The sequence below is a fragment of the Anthonomus grandis genome, chromosome 3 (genome assembly GCF_022605725.1).
Source record: "Anthonomus grandis grandis chromosome 3, icAntGran1.3, whole genome shotgun sequence".
NCBI classification, from domain to species: domain Eukaryota; kingdom Metazoa; phylum Arthropoda; class Insecta; order Coleoptera; family Curculionidae; genus Anthonomus; species Anthonomus grandis.
Genome location: NC_065548.1, coordinates 12,039,365 through 12,054,632, shown reverse-complemented (window position 1 = coordinate 12,054,632; position 15,268 = coordinate 12,039,365). Strand labels below are relative to the sequence as shown.

The 15,268-nt window shown below is 30.8% G+C and overlaps 1 protein-coding gene across 1 annotated transcript in view; it reads right to left on the bottom strand.

Annotated features, from left to right (window-relative positions):
- Positions 1-15,268, bottom strand: part of LOC126733859 (disintegrin and metalloproteinase domain-containing protein 10-like) — a 213,734-nt gene that overhangs the window by 172,461 nt on the left and 26,005 nt on the right. The window contains 1 exon segment of the mRNA XM_050437279.1: positions 4,603-4,738. Within this exon segment, the coding sequence (XP_050293236.1) occupies positions 4,603-4,738 (136 nt within the window).

The following is a 15,268-nucleotide window of genomic DNA, read 5'->3' as shown; positions in this document are numbered from 1 at the left end:
AATTAATTCAGGAATAAACAGGAAATGTACGGAAATATGGCGCGCTCGATTGAAAAAATTATTGACACACTAAATCGTGGAACAATTTATATGGAAAAGCCGTAAAAAAATACATGGCTCTATTGCTATATTTTTTAAAATTTGAACCTGGGTTATATAGAATATGAAAAAAATGAAAAAACATTGACGTTGACAAAAAAAGTGTGAAGGTCAGTCTTTTTTTTATTTAATTGAGGTAATGTGTTTTAGAGGAACAAAACTTATTATAAAAATTTGAGCACAGATTTTTCAATTAAAATCATTAGATATATAATAAGCACTATTTAAACAAATGACAGAATATTAAAAGAAAATGTCAAAACAATTAAAGCAACGTGCTCTCCTTTTTAAATACTGTTCGTCCTGCTTAGTGTTCTGTATAGTCTTAAGTGTTTCTAAGTGTACTATCGTTCCTTATAATAATTTTCATATTATCAAATGTGTTCCCACTATGGAAAACTTCTGGCTTAACTGACAAATGAGTACATTCCATTCATTAACCTTTAACTATATTTTTTTTTACGCATATAACACCCAACTCATTTCACTGATGGCTTAGACACTGAACGCGCTCTGCTAAGCTTCTAAAAATAAATTGCTTTGAATACATCTAATTTAATTAATTTTTATTGTTGAAAAAAATTAAAGATGTTATATCTAAAATAATAAGAAAGATAAGTTGTTTAGAATGTGTATATATTTACCCATTATACCTATTTCAGTATTTTTTTAAAAAACATTCAGGAAATTACAAATTTAATTTTTTCCCTTTTTTCTCCTGCGATAAAAAGTTTTTGAGTAAAAAAAAAACAATTTCGTGCAGGTTCTATGTCAGTTTATATAAAAATGGAGAGTTTTCTTGCAGAAGATCCGGACTACCTGAAAGAAATATTATTGAAGATGAGCTGCATCGTATCCATGATTCTGAGAAACTCATAACTCACTCTTAAAAACGATTAATTCACTAATGAATTTCATCCATTGCAAGAGAAAAAACGATTAAATATTCGAAAAACAAAAACGGTTAAATATTCGAATGACTATTAGGACAATTTTACTTAAGTCAGCTGCATTATGAAGAATTCCTGAATATCTCAGATATCTTAGAATCTTTAGATCTATAAATTATTGTAAGAAAAAGAAAATTGAAGATTCAGTACCCTTAGGTACTTGCTCCAGAAATCTGGAGCAGCATCACGCTACCTGGACTAAATTAAAACCGTAAAAAGGTAAATTAATGATAGCCACACAAAACCAAAACGTTAGTTTTTAAATTGATTGAAACTTAGTTTGCTTGGTTTTGAAGATGTATTAAACGGATTCAGAAACGTCGTAAGGCAGCAGGTAATATTTGATAAGGGCTGTAAAGTGTAAAAATAAATTATTTATTCCAGGCAGTTGAATTGGGCAAGTGATTTCAACTGCTTGGACTAAATTAAAAGCCTTAAAGAGTAAATTAATGATGGTCACACAGAACCAAAACATCAGATTTTAAATTAAAATAACTGAAATTTAATTTGCTTGGCTCTGAAGATGTACTTAACGGGTTCAGAAACGTCGTAAAGGAACAGGAAATATTTTCCAAGAAATGTAAAAGGTCGAAATGGAGAATTTATTCCAGGCAGTTGATTTAGGAAAATAATTCCAACTGCCTGGACTAAATTAAACGGATGTTGTGAAATGGTTTATATAAGGGTTTTTAATATTTTTTATATAAATTTCTTTTTATTTAGACTAATATTTTTGATCTTAAGATTGATGATGTTCTAGCCAGAACGAAACACGCGTAGCCATTCATTTTATGCTGTAAGTATAAGACCGTGACTGTGTTTTTTTGGTTTTTTCTCAATTTTGTATGGTGGTTTCTTTGCGAGCAATGGATGAAATTTTTGTATTTGTAAATAAATTATTTTACAAGATACAGTCGTTGTTTTACTCATTAAAATTATTAAACGTCAAAGAAATTCAAATTTAGCGGCATTCAAATCTCAAGATCTTGGACAGCCATGACTTCCGCCTTTCCTGTTACTTTTAACTCTTTCCACAACTTTTAGATGGTACTATTATGTTTACAGTTAGTAAAAAAAAATTGATCTTGGGTATGACTTTAATGCGCCTGTCATTTTCGGACAGCTTCGAAATCACGAAAAACAAGCTTTTCGGCGACTTAAGGCTTATGCCTTAAGTCGACGAAAAGCTTGTACGCTTATACCAAAGTAGTAAAGAACTTGGAAATAGCAATAGATCATCTTGGCTTTACGTCTTGAATTAGGTCTAAAGAGCATGAGCTCATCTCATCCTCCTTATATGATCCTGAATCTTTACAGAATATTCAAACTTCTTGATGGAAATTCTAAGTGAAGCTCACATTCTAAGTGAAACTTCATCACTGAGTCACCTTGGTTCTAAGTTAGTATATGTACGTGTAAAGGTGTTAGCTTATCTCATCCTTTTCCTAATAAAATGAAGAACTCCCTTGCAGAATATCAAAACTTTTCGAAAGAAATTCTAACTTGAGCTGATATTCGTGGTCACGGATAAGATTCTCAGAGGCAATCTAGGAAACTTAGAGTGCACTCTCAAAAAACGACTGATTAATAAATAAATCATGTTCATTGTAGGTATTGATAGGAATCAAAAGTTCACAAGGATCCTAGAAATCCATCGAGCCTCGCACAGGATGATCAGAGGCCGAAGAACTTAAAAATGATAATTCGTCATCTTGGTTTCACGTTTTGGACTAGGTGTAAAGAGCTTAAACTTTTCTCATGCTTATCCGAATTGAATGAAGAATTTCCTTAAGAAGGGAATTCTAGGTGGAGCTCACATTCACCTAGAATTTCCTTTGAAAAATGGGCATGAATGACGTTCTAAGAGGCGATCTAGGAATTTTAGAGTTCGGTCTCAAAAAACGATCTATTAATAAATGAATTAAATTCATTGGAGGTACTGACATAAACAAGAAAATTACGTAAGGATCCTGATGGATTTCTGGAGCTTCATTAAGATTTATTATAGACCAAAAAACTTTGAGCTGCCCATGAGTCATCTTGATTGCACTGTCTCATCCTTCTCTGAAGAAAATGAAGAATTTCCTTGCAGAATATACATAGTTTTTATTTTTTTACTCGAAAACCTCACATAGTATGAACAAAAAGCATGGAATCAAATTTGCGCCAAACTGAAAAAGGATTCTAGAGATAATTTTGGTTTTTAAAAATAGCAGTGATCTTTTAAATCAAAAATGCACTTGTTTCTCCAAATCCGTGCACCAAATAAATAACAAATAAAATAAATCGTACAGGAATATGACACACTTTTTTGACATAGAACTTATCCACAGAGTACTCTTTATTACTGTAAAAGATCTACTAAAATATCTTAAATAACTTGGAAGTTATGTGGACAAATGTTCAAAAATAATGGAGAATTCAAATATTTATATATGTATATATTTACAATTTATTCCAAGAGCCTCATCAGTGAGCACTGGGTCTTAATAAACAAAAGTGCATCTAACTCAAAAAACGTTTTTTTTTTCGATGAAAACTTCGTTAGAGTATCGTAAAAAGTTTTTAAATAATCTTTAAAAAACTTAGAATTTAGTAAAAAAATTAAAACAGTTTTAGCTTATTACATTTTTTACTTAACATCACTTTTTTAATTAAGCTTGATCAACAGAAAAACGATTTAAAAGTTATGTGGGAAAATGTACAAAAAAAATAAAAATTCAGATTTTTCAATTGATTTATTGGGTCGTGTTAGACAAAACTGCGCTTAACTCGGAATATTATCAAAGAAAATAATAAGTAAGAAAAATACTAATAGCTAAAATATTTCATTTAAATCAATAATAATTATGTAATACTAAATTTAATAAAATTAAAAATAATTCATAATACTTAAATATAATATTATTAAAAGAAAGGGAGGCAGACGAATTTATATTATGAAATTTTACTAAGGCCGCAATCCAAGATTTCTGTGATTATTATTAATTAATATAAACCCAAACCCAGATTATTAATTTTATAATAGTAATTTGCAAGGGAAGGGATGGCTTTAATTAGAATCCTAATTGTATCTCCAAGATTATAATAATAATGTTTGAAGCGATGGTGTAATGAAGCAACCTTTAAAAAACTATTTATGGACAAACATATTTTTTATTTTTTTTTAAATAATTAATTTTATTCGTAATCTAATATGAAATATCAACCTCAAACTCAACATCAACCTTCTTGTAATTTATTCTTAATTAATATTAACCTGAAAAATAAATTGCAGAGGAAGTTGCATAGGGTTAATAGGGCTAGGGTTATTTTGTTAAGAATTACAAGAATTACATCATATAATTTAAAATGATAAGTTTTAATCATTTATGTACTTGCAACTTTTGGCAAATACTTCTAAGGTTCTTTTACTAATATGCTGATGGTCTGTAATATTAAATACTTAAAATGTAATACTCGTACACTCTTATGTCTACTTCTACTTACTGAATTTGTTCTTCTACAACTACTGCAAAATTCAAGATTATTTTTAAAAATTAAAACAAATTACCTGTCATGTCCTTTCACCTCAAGCCTAATTGGTCCACCACCCAAAGACCGTCGCGCACGTTTATGCTGATGCACCAACGACGTATGATCGTATGTGGCAACATCGTAGTGTTTTATCCAAGAATTCAGGTTAAAATCTGAAAGAGTATAGATTGATAAGTTATTGGTTATGATGTTTCGACTTATTCATAAATTTTCTTTAAGGCAAAATGTGGATCCAACTAGCTATTCAAACAATTCTATTAATCACTATACAATATTTCCAAAATATTTATTATATGATATTTATAATCTAAGAGAAGAAAAATAAATAAAAAATTTTGAATCAAAGAAATGGATTGGTAATTTAAATGGCTATTTGTTTATTAAGATTTAATAAAATAACTTAGATGCAAAACGTACTTAGTGATTGAATAATTAGTAATTAGACGCTGCTTAAAATATATCTCCAGAAAGTTTTAATGAAATAAAATCTGAAATGTTTAAATATGGGTTTCCCGCTTAACGATTCCACATTGTACACACGTACAATGTAAAATGTACTGTTTTCTACTGACCTACACTACTAATATATTGTACGACCAAATCGTTATAGCACAAGATTGACTAAAAATGTAAACTCGACGTAAAAATTGCAAAAATAGACTAAGAAAAAGAGCAAGACATAATGCTGCAAAATGGTCAAAGAATAAAGAACTGCCAAAAGTACAAATATCTAGGCATAAATATTACTTACCATGGAACCTTGGATGATGCCATTAAAGATAGGTATATACAGGGAAGAAAAGCTGTGCCCATGCTAAGCAATACTCGTGGAATTTAAAATTTACAAAAATCGTCTATACAAAACCTTATTTACGGTAGCGAGATATGACCACTTAAAGAAAAAGCAAAGAAAACCTTGGAACCAATGGAAATGAATTTTTGGAGGTATTCGGCAGGCAGGTCGAAGTTTAAAAGAATCCACAATGTCAGAATACGGGAAATTATGAGAGTTCGGCACAGTATTGTAGATGATATAAAAAGGAAGCAACTGAAATGCATGTTCAGAAAATTACGTACGAGCGACTTCCGCAATAGATAATGATGTGGACTCCAGCAGGAAGAAGAGAGAGAGAAAAAACTGGAACGGTAGAATAGATAAGAAAATAAGAAATAGAGGCCTTTGAAATGATCGAGAACAGTGGAGACTAGAAGTCACAAGACATCTTATAAAACCGATATATATGCGTAGTGATTGAGTAAAGACCTATTTGACGTAAAAATATAATTTTTTGTGGTTTAGCCTGAAACGCTCTCTATAATCAAATGGTTTTTCCTAATACCGTTAAGAGTTTTGGTCCCCAAACACCCATTGTCGAATTGATTTCTCCCCTTTAGATCGAGTCAAACCGGGGAATACTATCCGAAAATGGCGAGCGAAGTGACTTTTTTAATTTCACTCATTATTTGAACGACTCGCATTTTTCGAATAGTCCCGTCCTGACCCGTCCCGTCCCATCCTATCCCGTCCGAGTCCATTAACCCCCCAGTCACTAAATTCGACTCTCGTTTAGTTTAAAACATGGGAATCGGGAAATCTAATTTGATTAATGTCTGAGATAATTACGCGCTATATATTGGGTTCGATTGGGTTATACATTCAGGGATTGGATTTAGGTATGGCATCATTTATCTGATTTCAAATTAAGTGTATTATATTTGAGAGAGGAGGTATATAGACGTTACATGTATTAATAGATATAATATTTTATAGTAGTTCCTATCTGTAATATTTCAATATTATTATATTTTCCTCTTAATATTATATTAAATTAGTTTAATTTTGGATTTCTAAGAATAGTGTTTATTATAAATAATAAAAGCAAATAATGTAACTTTTTTGGTATATTTTACGTCGAAAAAAAACAAACGATTACTTACCTATTTTTGACGTTTAATCAATTAATTAATTAATCCATAAACTGCAAAAATAAACACTATTGCTTCATTTAATTAATTTCTTATCAAACAATGAATTTTAAACTCTATGTCAGACGATTTTCAAGAATAGTTCGAAGTTGTAACTGTCAAAACTTTAATGCGAGGTGCAGTAAGTTTGCGATATCGAGAAAACACTTCCTTGACGTGTTGTGCCAAGAAACAGTTATCATTGTTTATTGATTTTTATTACGTTTATATACGCTTTGTAACTTTTATCTAGAATTGTTATGATCAAGTTATATTAGCTAAAAAGTATTTTTTAGAAGTAGTTCGTTAGGAGACAGTTAATATTTTGGACATAATTATCTATGTTCTGCTTTGAGATCAAAGCGCTAAAGCCAATATTTTGATTTCTTATGGCAATTAATAAATGAATATAATAGAGTGTACTAAAGCTTTTGAAAAAAAAAAGAATTATATGTGAGCACACATATACACAGTATAATTTTCTTATGGATTCACATTTAAGTAAAATAAAATAGTAAAATTAACTTATAATCAAAAATCTAATTTGGCTCTCTTTCTTCTTTTGCCATTTTTATTTTTTTTTCTACTTTCTTCATTTTCCTATTGCAATATAAACATTATTTAAATTGTATTTTTCTTAGGTTATTTGTCCCTTATATGATTAGGAGTTACTACATTACTTCAAATATACTTACTACTAAAGAAATTTATAAATTTTTAAATTTAGCAGATTGTATTCCGGTACTCAAATAATATCTAAAACAGTTTAATACATTATCTCTTAGACCCATTTTTTAATATTTTTCTAATAGTATGCTTCTATTAACTTATCACAGTTGCTTATAATTAAGACTTGGCATCAACACGTTGTTTCTAATACAAAAATCAGTTAGTTATTAATATAAATTTCTCATAGACAGAAATAGTGTTGACAGGATTATATTCAGCAAAGCTTTTGGTATTTTACACCTCATGAATTGGTATCACTGCAGATGCTTTCCAGATCATTTTTAGAGCCCATTTTTGGGCTCAAAAACGAGATTGAAAAATTACCATTTTCGAATTTTCAAAGTGCTCTCATTCCCTTAGTTCTGCTCGAATCCCGTTATAACCCGGTATTTTCGTAATGTAAATGATGGGAGTAAGCCGCTGGTCTAGTTAGTACGATTTCGAAAAAAAATCAATATTTGGTAAAAAAATTCGATACGGAACGGGTTTATTCGAAATTTTCGAATATTCGACGTTTATTATTCGAAAAATAAAAAATGCCAAACTTTAGAGATCGATATCTCGGCTTCTATGGGCACTATCAAGGAAATTCCAATGGTTTTGTCTTAGTTTTATATTTCCGAATCCAACGAGGTAATCCGCAAGGTCATAGCTGTTATATTAGCCGAGATATTGCATTTTAAGAACCTATTTTTGGGCTCAAAAACGAGGTCGAAAAGTGACTTTTTCCGAATTTTTAAAGTGGTCTCATTCCTTTATTTTTGCTCCAATCCTGTTGTACCCCGGTGTGTTCGTAATGTAGCTGACAGAAGCAAGCCGCCGGTGTAATTAGTTTGATTTAAAAAAAAATACATTTTTGTTAAAAATATTCGAAAGGAAGATATCTCGGCTTCTATGGGCACTATCAAGGAAATTTCAATGGTTTTGTCTTAGTTTCATCCTTTCAAACCCAACAAGACCATCCGAAAGGTCGTTGGTCTCCTATAAGCCAAGATATCGCATTTTTAGAGCCCATTTTTGGGCTAAAAAACGAGGTCGAAAAATGTCTTTTTCTGAATTTTCAAAGTGCTCTCAATCCCCTACTCATTTACCAATTCTGTATCTTTACACTTGTGAATAATTTTACTTTTGTCAGTCAAGCTATGTTTAAAATAAATTTCTAGTAAATTTAAGGTACTGGAAATGTTTTTCCATGTCATATTATATGCAATAATAAAACTAATAATGATTTTTTTTTTCTGATATATAGGTAGATAGTATAATAGTTCTTAATTAGTTTTTTTTAGTAATTTGTAACTAATAGTTGCAAAAATAACTATAATGCAGATAATAAAAATTTCAATTAGGATGCAAGGAAAAAAAAAGAAAAAAACACACACCAGATGCATTTCAAAAATTAAAATTGCAAATAGAGAACGGCTCCGAAATTCGTATGCCCGTAGATAAAACGAATTTACTGGCCTTACGGGATTTAAAGTTTCGCACAAATTCTCCCGATTTCCAGCAACACGGCTTACACCCGAAAGTTTTACACCACTTTTTCCAGATTTTTTTTTATATTTTTTCCCTTGTCGTTTTAAAACTTTTAAATCCGATCTATTTTCCTTTGTTGGTGGTGTACAGTCAAATAAAAAAAAGGGATAAAAACCCTTTGGGATCAGTATTTTTTTGATTGGAAAAAGAAGCATTTTTTCATCGTCACGTAATTACTTTAAATTAAATCCCCCAAGCTCTTAAACCAAATTTAGAAATTTCGTGGAGAGAAAATAAATTTTAACTCCTAATCAGGACGCCCTAAATATTCCCTTTTATTGCCGCACGGCCTGGATTTTTATCGGCGTGGACGCACAATTTTAAGGGTGGAAAAAAATTAAAAAGGAGGATCGGCCTCGTGCCTTAAATCATATTTATTGCTCGCCCGCTCTTTTGTACTTTTAATCGTAAATTAATTTGTTTTTTATCTCTTTCCACGAATAAAAAGAACGCTGATTTATTATTTCGAGTCCCGAGGTTTACGCTACATTTTTTTATAATTTGATTAAAAAAATTTCTCTTGAAACTAAAAAAAAAATACCTAAGTAAATTGTTTTTTTTTTCTCAAGACATTGGACCGTGATTTTCATTTAAATATACAATATTCCCATTTATGTACAGGATTGATGGATTGTCTGTTAAAGTTTTTCAATGTATGTCAGATTAAGCTTTCTCCTCTCTTGCATTTACAATTAATGTTAGCTATATTTCCGAATAATCTCAAAGTATCTATTGTAAAAACATTATTTAAAGATGGTTAACTAAATGACCCTGCTAGTCATAGGCCCATCTCACTGTAACCATATCTATCTAAGGATCAGGTAGGAATATCTTATTGAATTATGTAAAAAAATTTGAAAAGAACTAAAATTTTATAAGCTATTGCAATCAATATTGTAGCATTTACAGGAATATCATAATATCTGCCAGAGGTTCTCAGTACTCATTCATAAGCCATTTATCAATGGCTTTCGTAATTCTAAACCCTTTTAGAATAAAAGTTCGATGAGTCAATGATCCAAACCAGCTCATAAGTTTTATTGTAGCATAGTCAATGATTCTACAAACAATAGATCACCTTTTGTTTTATCTCAGGTATATCCAACATTTGCTCATTTGGATCCATCGATAGGAAATTATAGAAATTATTTTTGAAATAAAAAATAAAAAATTGCATGGAGGCCATCAAATATCTGCTGAAGTTCTCCCAGTATTCCAATATAAAGTCTGCATAAGCTTTGACTTGCTTCAAAAGCTCTGTTGCACCACTCCTTAAAAATGAAGCATTTTATAGTTTCTTACTGAATATTTTGATCATGACTAGAAATAAACCACGTGTACAAGCTTTTGATCTTGGTCTGTTTCTTGTCTAATTTTAATTTTGTTTCTGTTAACTTTATGAATTACTGTGATAATTTTGTTATTCCTATTTTTTTGTCCTCTTCTAGGTATTTTATGAAATTTGATATTTATTTTACGAATTCAACTTAGATTTTTATTTGTTCCGTGGAATTTTAATATTTTATCATATTTTCTAGGATTTTCAGTTATTTTATATGTATGCCAGGTTCACTAAGTCATTTTGTGTATCTTTCAGGCATTTGAGTTAATTTTCATTTATTAGAGTAAATCAAAATAATATTTCATATTTATAGGACTTTGCTAGTTACTCTTTATATCTTCTAGGTAATTGATTTCATTTTTTATTTATTCCAGAAAAAAAATAATTTTTCATACTTTTCACATTTTTTAAGTGACTTTTTATGCTATCCAGGCAATTCAGGTCATTGCTTACTTTCTCCAGCAATTTTCTTAGAAGGAAATCTTTTCTTTGGAAAATAGAACGCCAATCTTGTTTTGAGAGTAATGTGAAATCAAAAGAGATCCATGCAAAAGAAAAATGAAGGTTCATTATCTTTTCTTGATTTATTGATTAAAAAGTCTATTATTTCACTTGAATTTCACTAACAATTAACCAAAAATTAGCGGCGTTTAATCCATTATTTCCAGACCTATTATTGTTCCCTTTTACTCAAACAAAATTTTTCAGAAAGATTTTGACAGAATTTATCAAAAAGCGGAAGGAGAGTTTAAAACGCATGTAAAAGGACATACTAAATTAATAGAAAACAACTTAAATAGGTTTATTACTAATACTTCTTCTAGCTTCGCTTATCTGGACATAAGTTTGAACCTGAAGAGGAACCTGAACAGCATGTTTGTTGGGGTTGGATCTTTTGAAAATTAGTAAGGATAAACCAAGTTCGAAAGTAGCTTGTTTTTTAATTTTTTGAGTTCTCTGAACCTCCATTCTCATATTTAATTTTAAAACTTTTCCTTTAAAATATAATGCTTTAATTTAAATTTTATTTAATCGTTCCTTCATGATAGAATCGAATTAGTCCATAGTGGTTCAAATTTCGCTGCTTGACCGCTGTTCCTCTGCAGGAATCTTCTTACCATAATATTATAAGATTAGCTGGTTCTAATATGAGCTATAAGATGTTTTCACCTTCGATACAATTTTAATATTTATGTTATTGATTGTTTGTAAGCAGCATTGGTAAGTTTTTTAAAACTTATTTGTAGTTCTAGGCCTTTAATTGTGACTTTAACCTTTGTACTGACTATTTAAATTTTGTACTATTTTGAATATAAATATATTTTAGTGTTCGATTATGAATGACATTACTCTTAAAAAGAAAAGACTTTCTTCTAAAAAAGTATCTTCCTTATTTTCTATCGTACATAGATCCAGAAATCAACCAGAAAGTCTTTAACATCTATGATTTTCTACAGGTTCCATGCCCTGTGGTCCCAGGTAAAAGGAATTTTCGAATTTAAGGGTCGTCTGAATGTCTCAACTCATTCACCACGGCCTCCATTTCATATCTCCGTATCCATAAACGACCAAACAAACAAAGTTATCATTATTTCAGCACGGGAGTGGGAAAAACTAGAGAAAATCAATATCACAGGACGGCACTATTGTTTTAAGCCTTCGGAATACGTAATGTACTACGAGTTATGTATATTTCGTATTCCGGCGCCAAACTATGCGACACGACTGTCAGCTTGCCGGATGTGAGCGGAATATCCTTTGGGACATATTTTCCTTTACTTTTGGGTTTTTCGATATTGTTATGTATGTCTTAGGCGATATAAAATGCGAAAGGAGTAAGGCTCTTTTCTGAAATTTGATGGAAATGAAATTGAACGTTTAAGTGAAATGACAGGAAATGCTCGTCGGTTCTTTTTGATTTGGAACTTACATACATGCATTATATTTTCTAGGAGAGTGTCTTGTATAGTAAACACCACTTTTGCACTCTAAAGAATATTTTATAAATTCATTTCGTTTATCAAAATTATAAAAAAAGTTAGAACATAATTATTTCATAGGAGTAATTTTAAATCTTTTTGGAAAGTTTGAAACCGTAGAATTAACGTTTAAATATATAAATTTTGGCTTACAACGTTCTTCTACTTCTTCCGACCTCCAACATTCACTGATCTCTGTCCTACTAGAGGTCGCTTCCAGCTTCCTTAACCTGATCTCCCTCTCTACTTCTCTCTACAGCATTTCCTTGGTCTTTCTCGCTTTTTCTTCCCCGTGGTGTTTATCCTAGTATCTGCTTGGAGGGCTGTTCTTCGGACATCCTCTGTAGGTCGCCATACCAGCTGAGTTGTTCAATCCTTTCATCACTTACTATGTCATGTTAAACTCTCATTATATGTCCACTGCTCGCCTCCAAAAACAAACTTTTTTCTGACTCTGCTGAGAGATACAAGAGAGGTAGTCTGTAGTAAATCTTACCGCCCAGAATTCTGCCTGTTCTTCATCCTTTATATTAAGATATTCCACCTCAACCTTTTTCTTTACAAGTTTTCCATATATTCGGCTTAATGTATAAAAAAAGACGATTCCTTTATAATTATCGTAATCGTCTCTCTCTACCTTTTTATGTATTATTGATATTAATGACATATTCCATTCTTTGGGTATAGTAATTCTATTTATGCATTCTTGAAATAGGATTGCAACATGTTGATACAGTTTGTTACTTCCATTTTTGATTAATTCTTCCGAGATATTTAATTAATATAAGTCCTGGCACTTTTCCATTATTTTGATTTCGTTAATAGTTATTCAAATTGGGGATGTTATTACTTTTATTCTATGTTGGACATTTTGCTGTTGCTGTTCTTAGAACTAGGTTCTATTTTTGCAAAGTAATTAGTTATCCCACTGCTATAGTGGAATTGGCGTAATTATATCTTTTTTTGTTTTTGGCTTAGGGACTCTTGACAAAACTCGAGAAAAGCATTCACCCTCATATACTTGGTTTTCCATGTTTCGATCTTTTTCTGAGTTATCTTTCTCCGTACTTTTGCTGGGCTTTCTTGTAGTTTGTTTTGTCTTCAAGGGATTTTGAGTTTTGGAAGTCCCTGCATTTGTTTTTTTTTCCTTAACATCCTCCTTAATAACCTCACACAAAAGTTTTCTATATTTGGTATTAACACAAAACCTCCCAGCAGATCTTAAACAAGCAACAATATTCTCAAACAACTAACAAATAATCTACTTTCTCCAATTATTCACCCACCGCTATGTATTAAGTTAAATAGTTGTCTCGTAGAGTCCGAAGAGGGTCTCTTCTAGATTTTCATTTAGGTGTTTTTTAGATCTGCCAATTTTCATGAAATTGCAATATTTTTAGTTCAGTTTAACTGGTACTTTTTAAATAAGGTGACACTAACATAAATCAATTTTGGTCATTTGTAAATCCATAAAAGAAAAAAATAGATCTTTTCAAAATACACTAAAATATTTGGACAATACATAATGTTAACTTTTGAATTATCCGCATCCGATACCCATATCCCTCACCTTAATAATAAAATATTAATCCTTGAATATTAATAGACGAGACCAGATGATGTGCCTATTTTAATCCTAAAAAAATGTAGATTTAGTCTCTCCAGACCCTTGTACCAGATCTTTAATCTTTCCTTTTAAAATGGAGTATTCCCAGATTAATGCTAAGAGAGTTTCCTAAAATCTTAGTATGTGACATCCCTGGTTGAAGACCACGCAAATCTGCGGAGTTAAACCTTCGTACTCAGCTGTATTTCTTGTTGGATAACTTGGAGAAACGATATTAAGGGGACACAATATACACTAACTTCACCAAGGCGTTGGACAGAGTAGGTACCCCACAATATTTTGTTGTAAAAACTTAAAATGGTTGGCATTTATGAACCGTTATTGTCTTCGTTCAAAGCTACTTTTTGGATCCTAGACTGATTATTAAAATTGGTACTTTTGTTTCTAAAACTATTCAAGTTCCATTTGGATTCCTCAAGGCTGTCATCTTGGGCCACTTCTTTTTAATATTTTTATTAATTATATAAATTATTGCTTCATTATCTGCATATTTTTATTGTGCCTGGTTTGTCCTCATCTGGAGTATGCTTCCTGCGTATGATCTCCTTTCTATGGGATATATATGCATGCTCTTAACTAGTTAAATACAAATTTTTCAAGCGAATGTGAATAATTACAGTGATGCAGATATACTTAATACCCTAAATATGATCCCTCCTGTTTTAGCGAGCCGCTACTCGCTATCTTACTAGTTTTAACAATATCCTATATGAAAAATCTGGAACTTTAGAGCTACTTTGAAAAATCAATATTTATGCTCCACTAAAAAAACAAGAGTAAAAGCTATCAGTAGTTTTCACTACCCAATCTCCTATTTTTTGGTTCCTTAGTTTTGAATCAAGGCTTTCTTTGTACAGTTATTGTGCTGTCATGTTGTCGGATGTCCAGACTCCATCAACAATTCGTTTTAAAAGTGAGTTGGTATAAGTAATAAAAAGAATGAATGTGAATGTCTAGTTGATTCTTATGTGTTGCATTCTGAATAACAAATACTCGGATATACTCGGATATATTATACTCGGATATATATCTCCTAAAAACTCTTAACACATCAGTACCTCTCATCCCATAATGCTCTAGAACATCCAAAAACACTGTGTGAGACACTGTGTCAAAGGCCTTTGCAAGATTCATAAACACGACAATGGTTTTTCATCATTATTGAGGTTTTTGGTTTTAGTTGAGGTAATATATTCAGTCGCATCAGTTGAATTTCAATAAATTAATTATGTTATTTTGGCAAAAAAAAATGAGTCTTAACCTTATAAGATTTTTGTTTCATTGTTAATTAAACTAATTGGTCGCTAGTTTTTAATTTTATTCAATAATTCTGTATTTTATGTGTGTATCAATTTTTAAATTTTCGAAAGTTTTATTTATCATAATTAGGGAGTGGTCAGTAACAAAAGTTTGAATAATGTAAGAATTCAAGACAGTGTAAATTGGTTGCATTATTTTTAATTAAGAAGAAAGTCCAAACATGAGTCAGAGTCTTATCTTGTTGTGT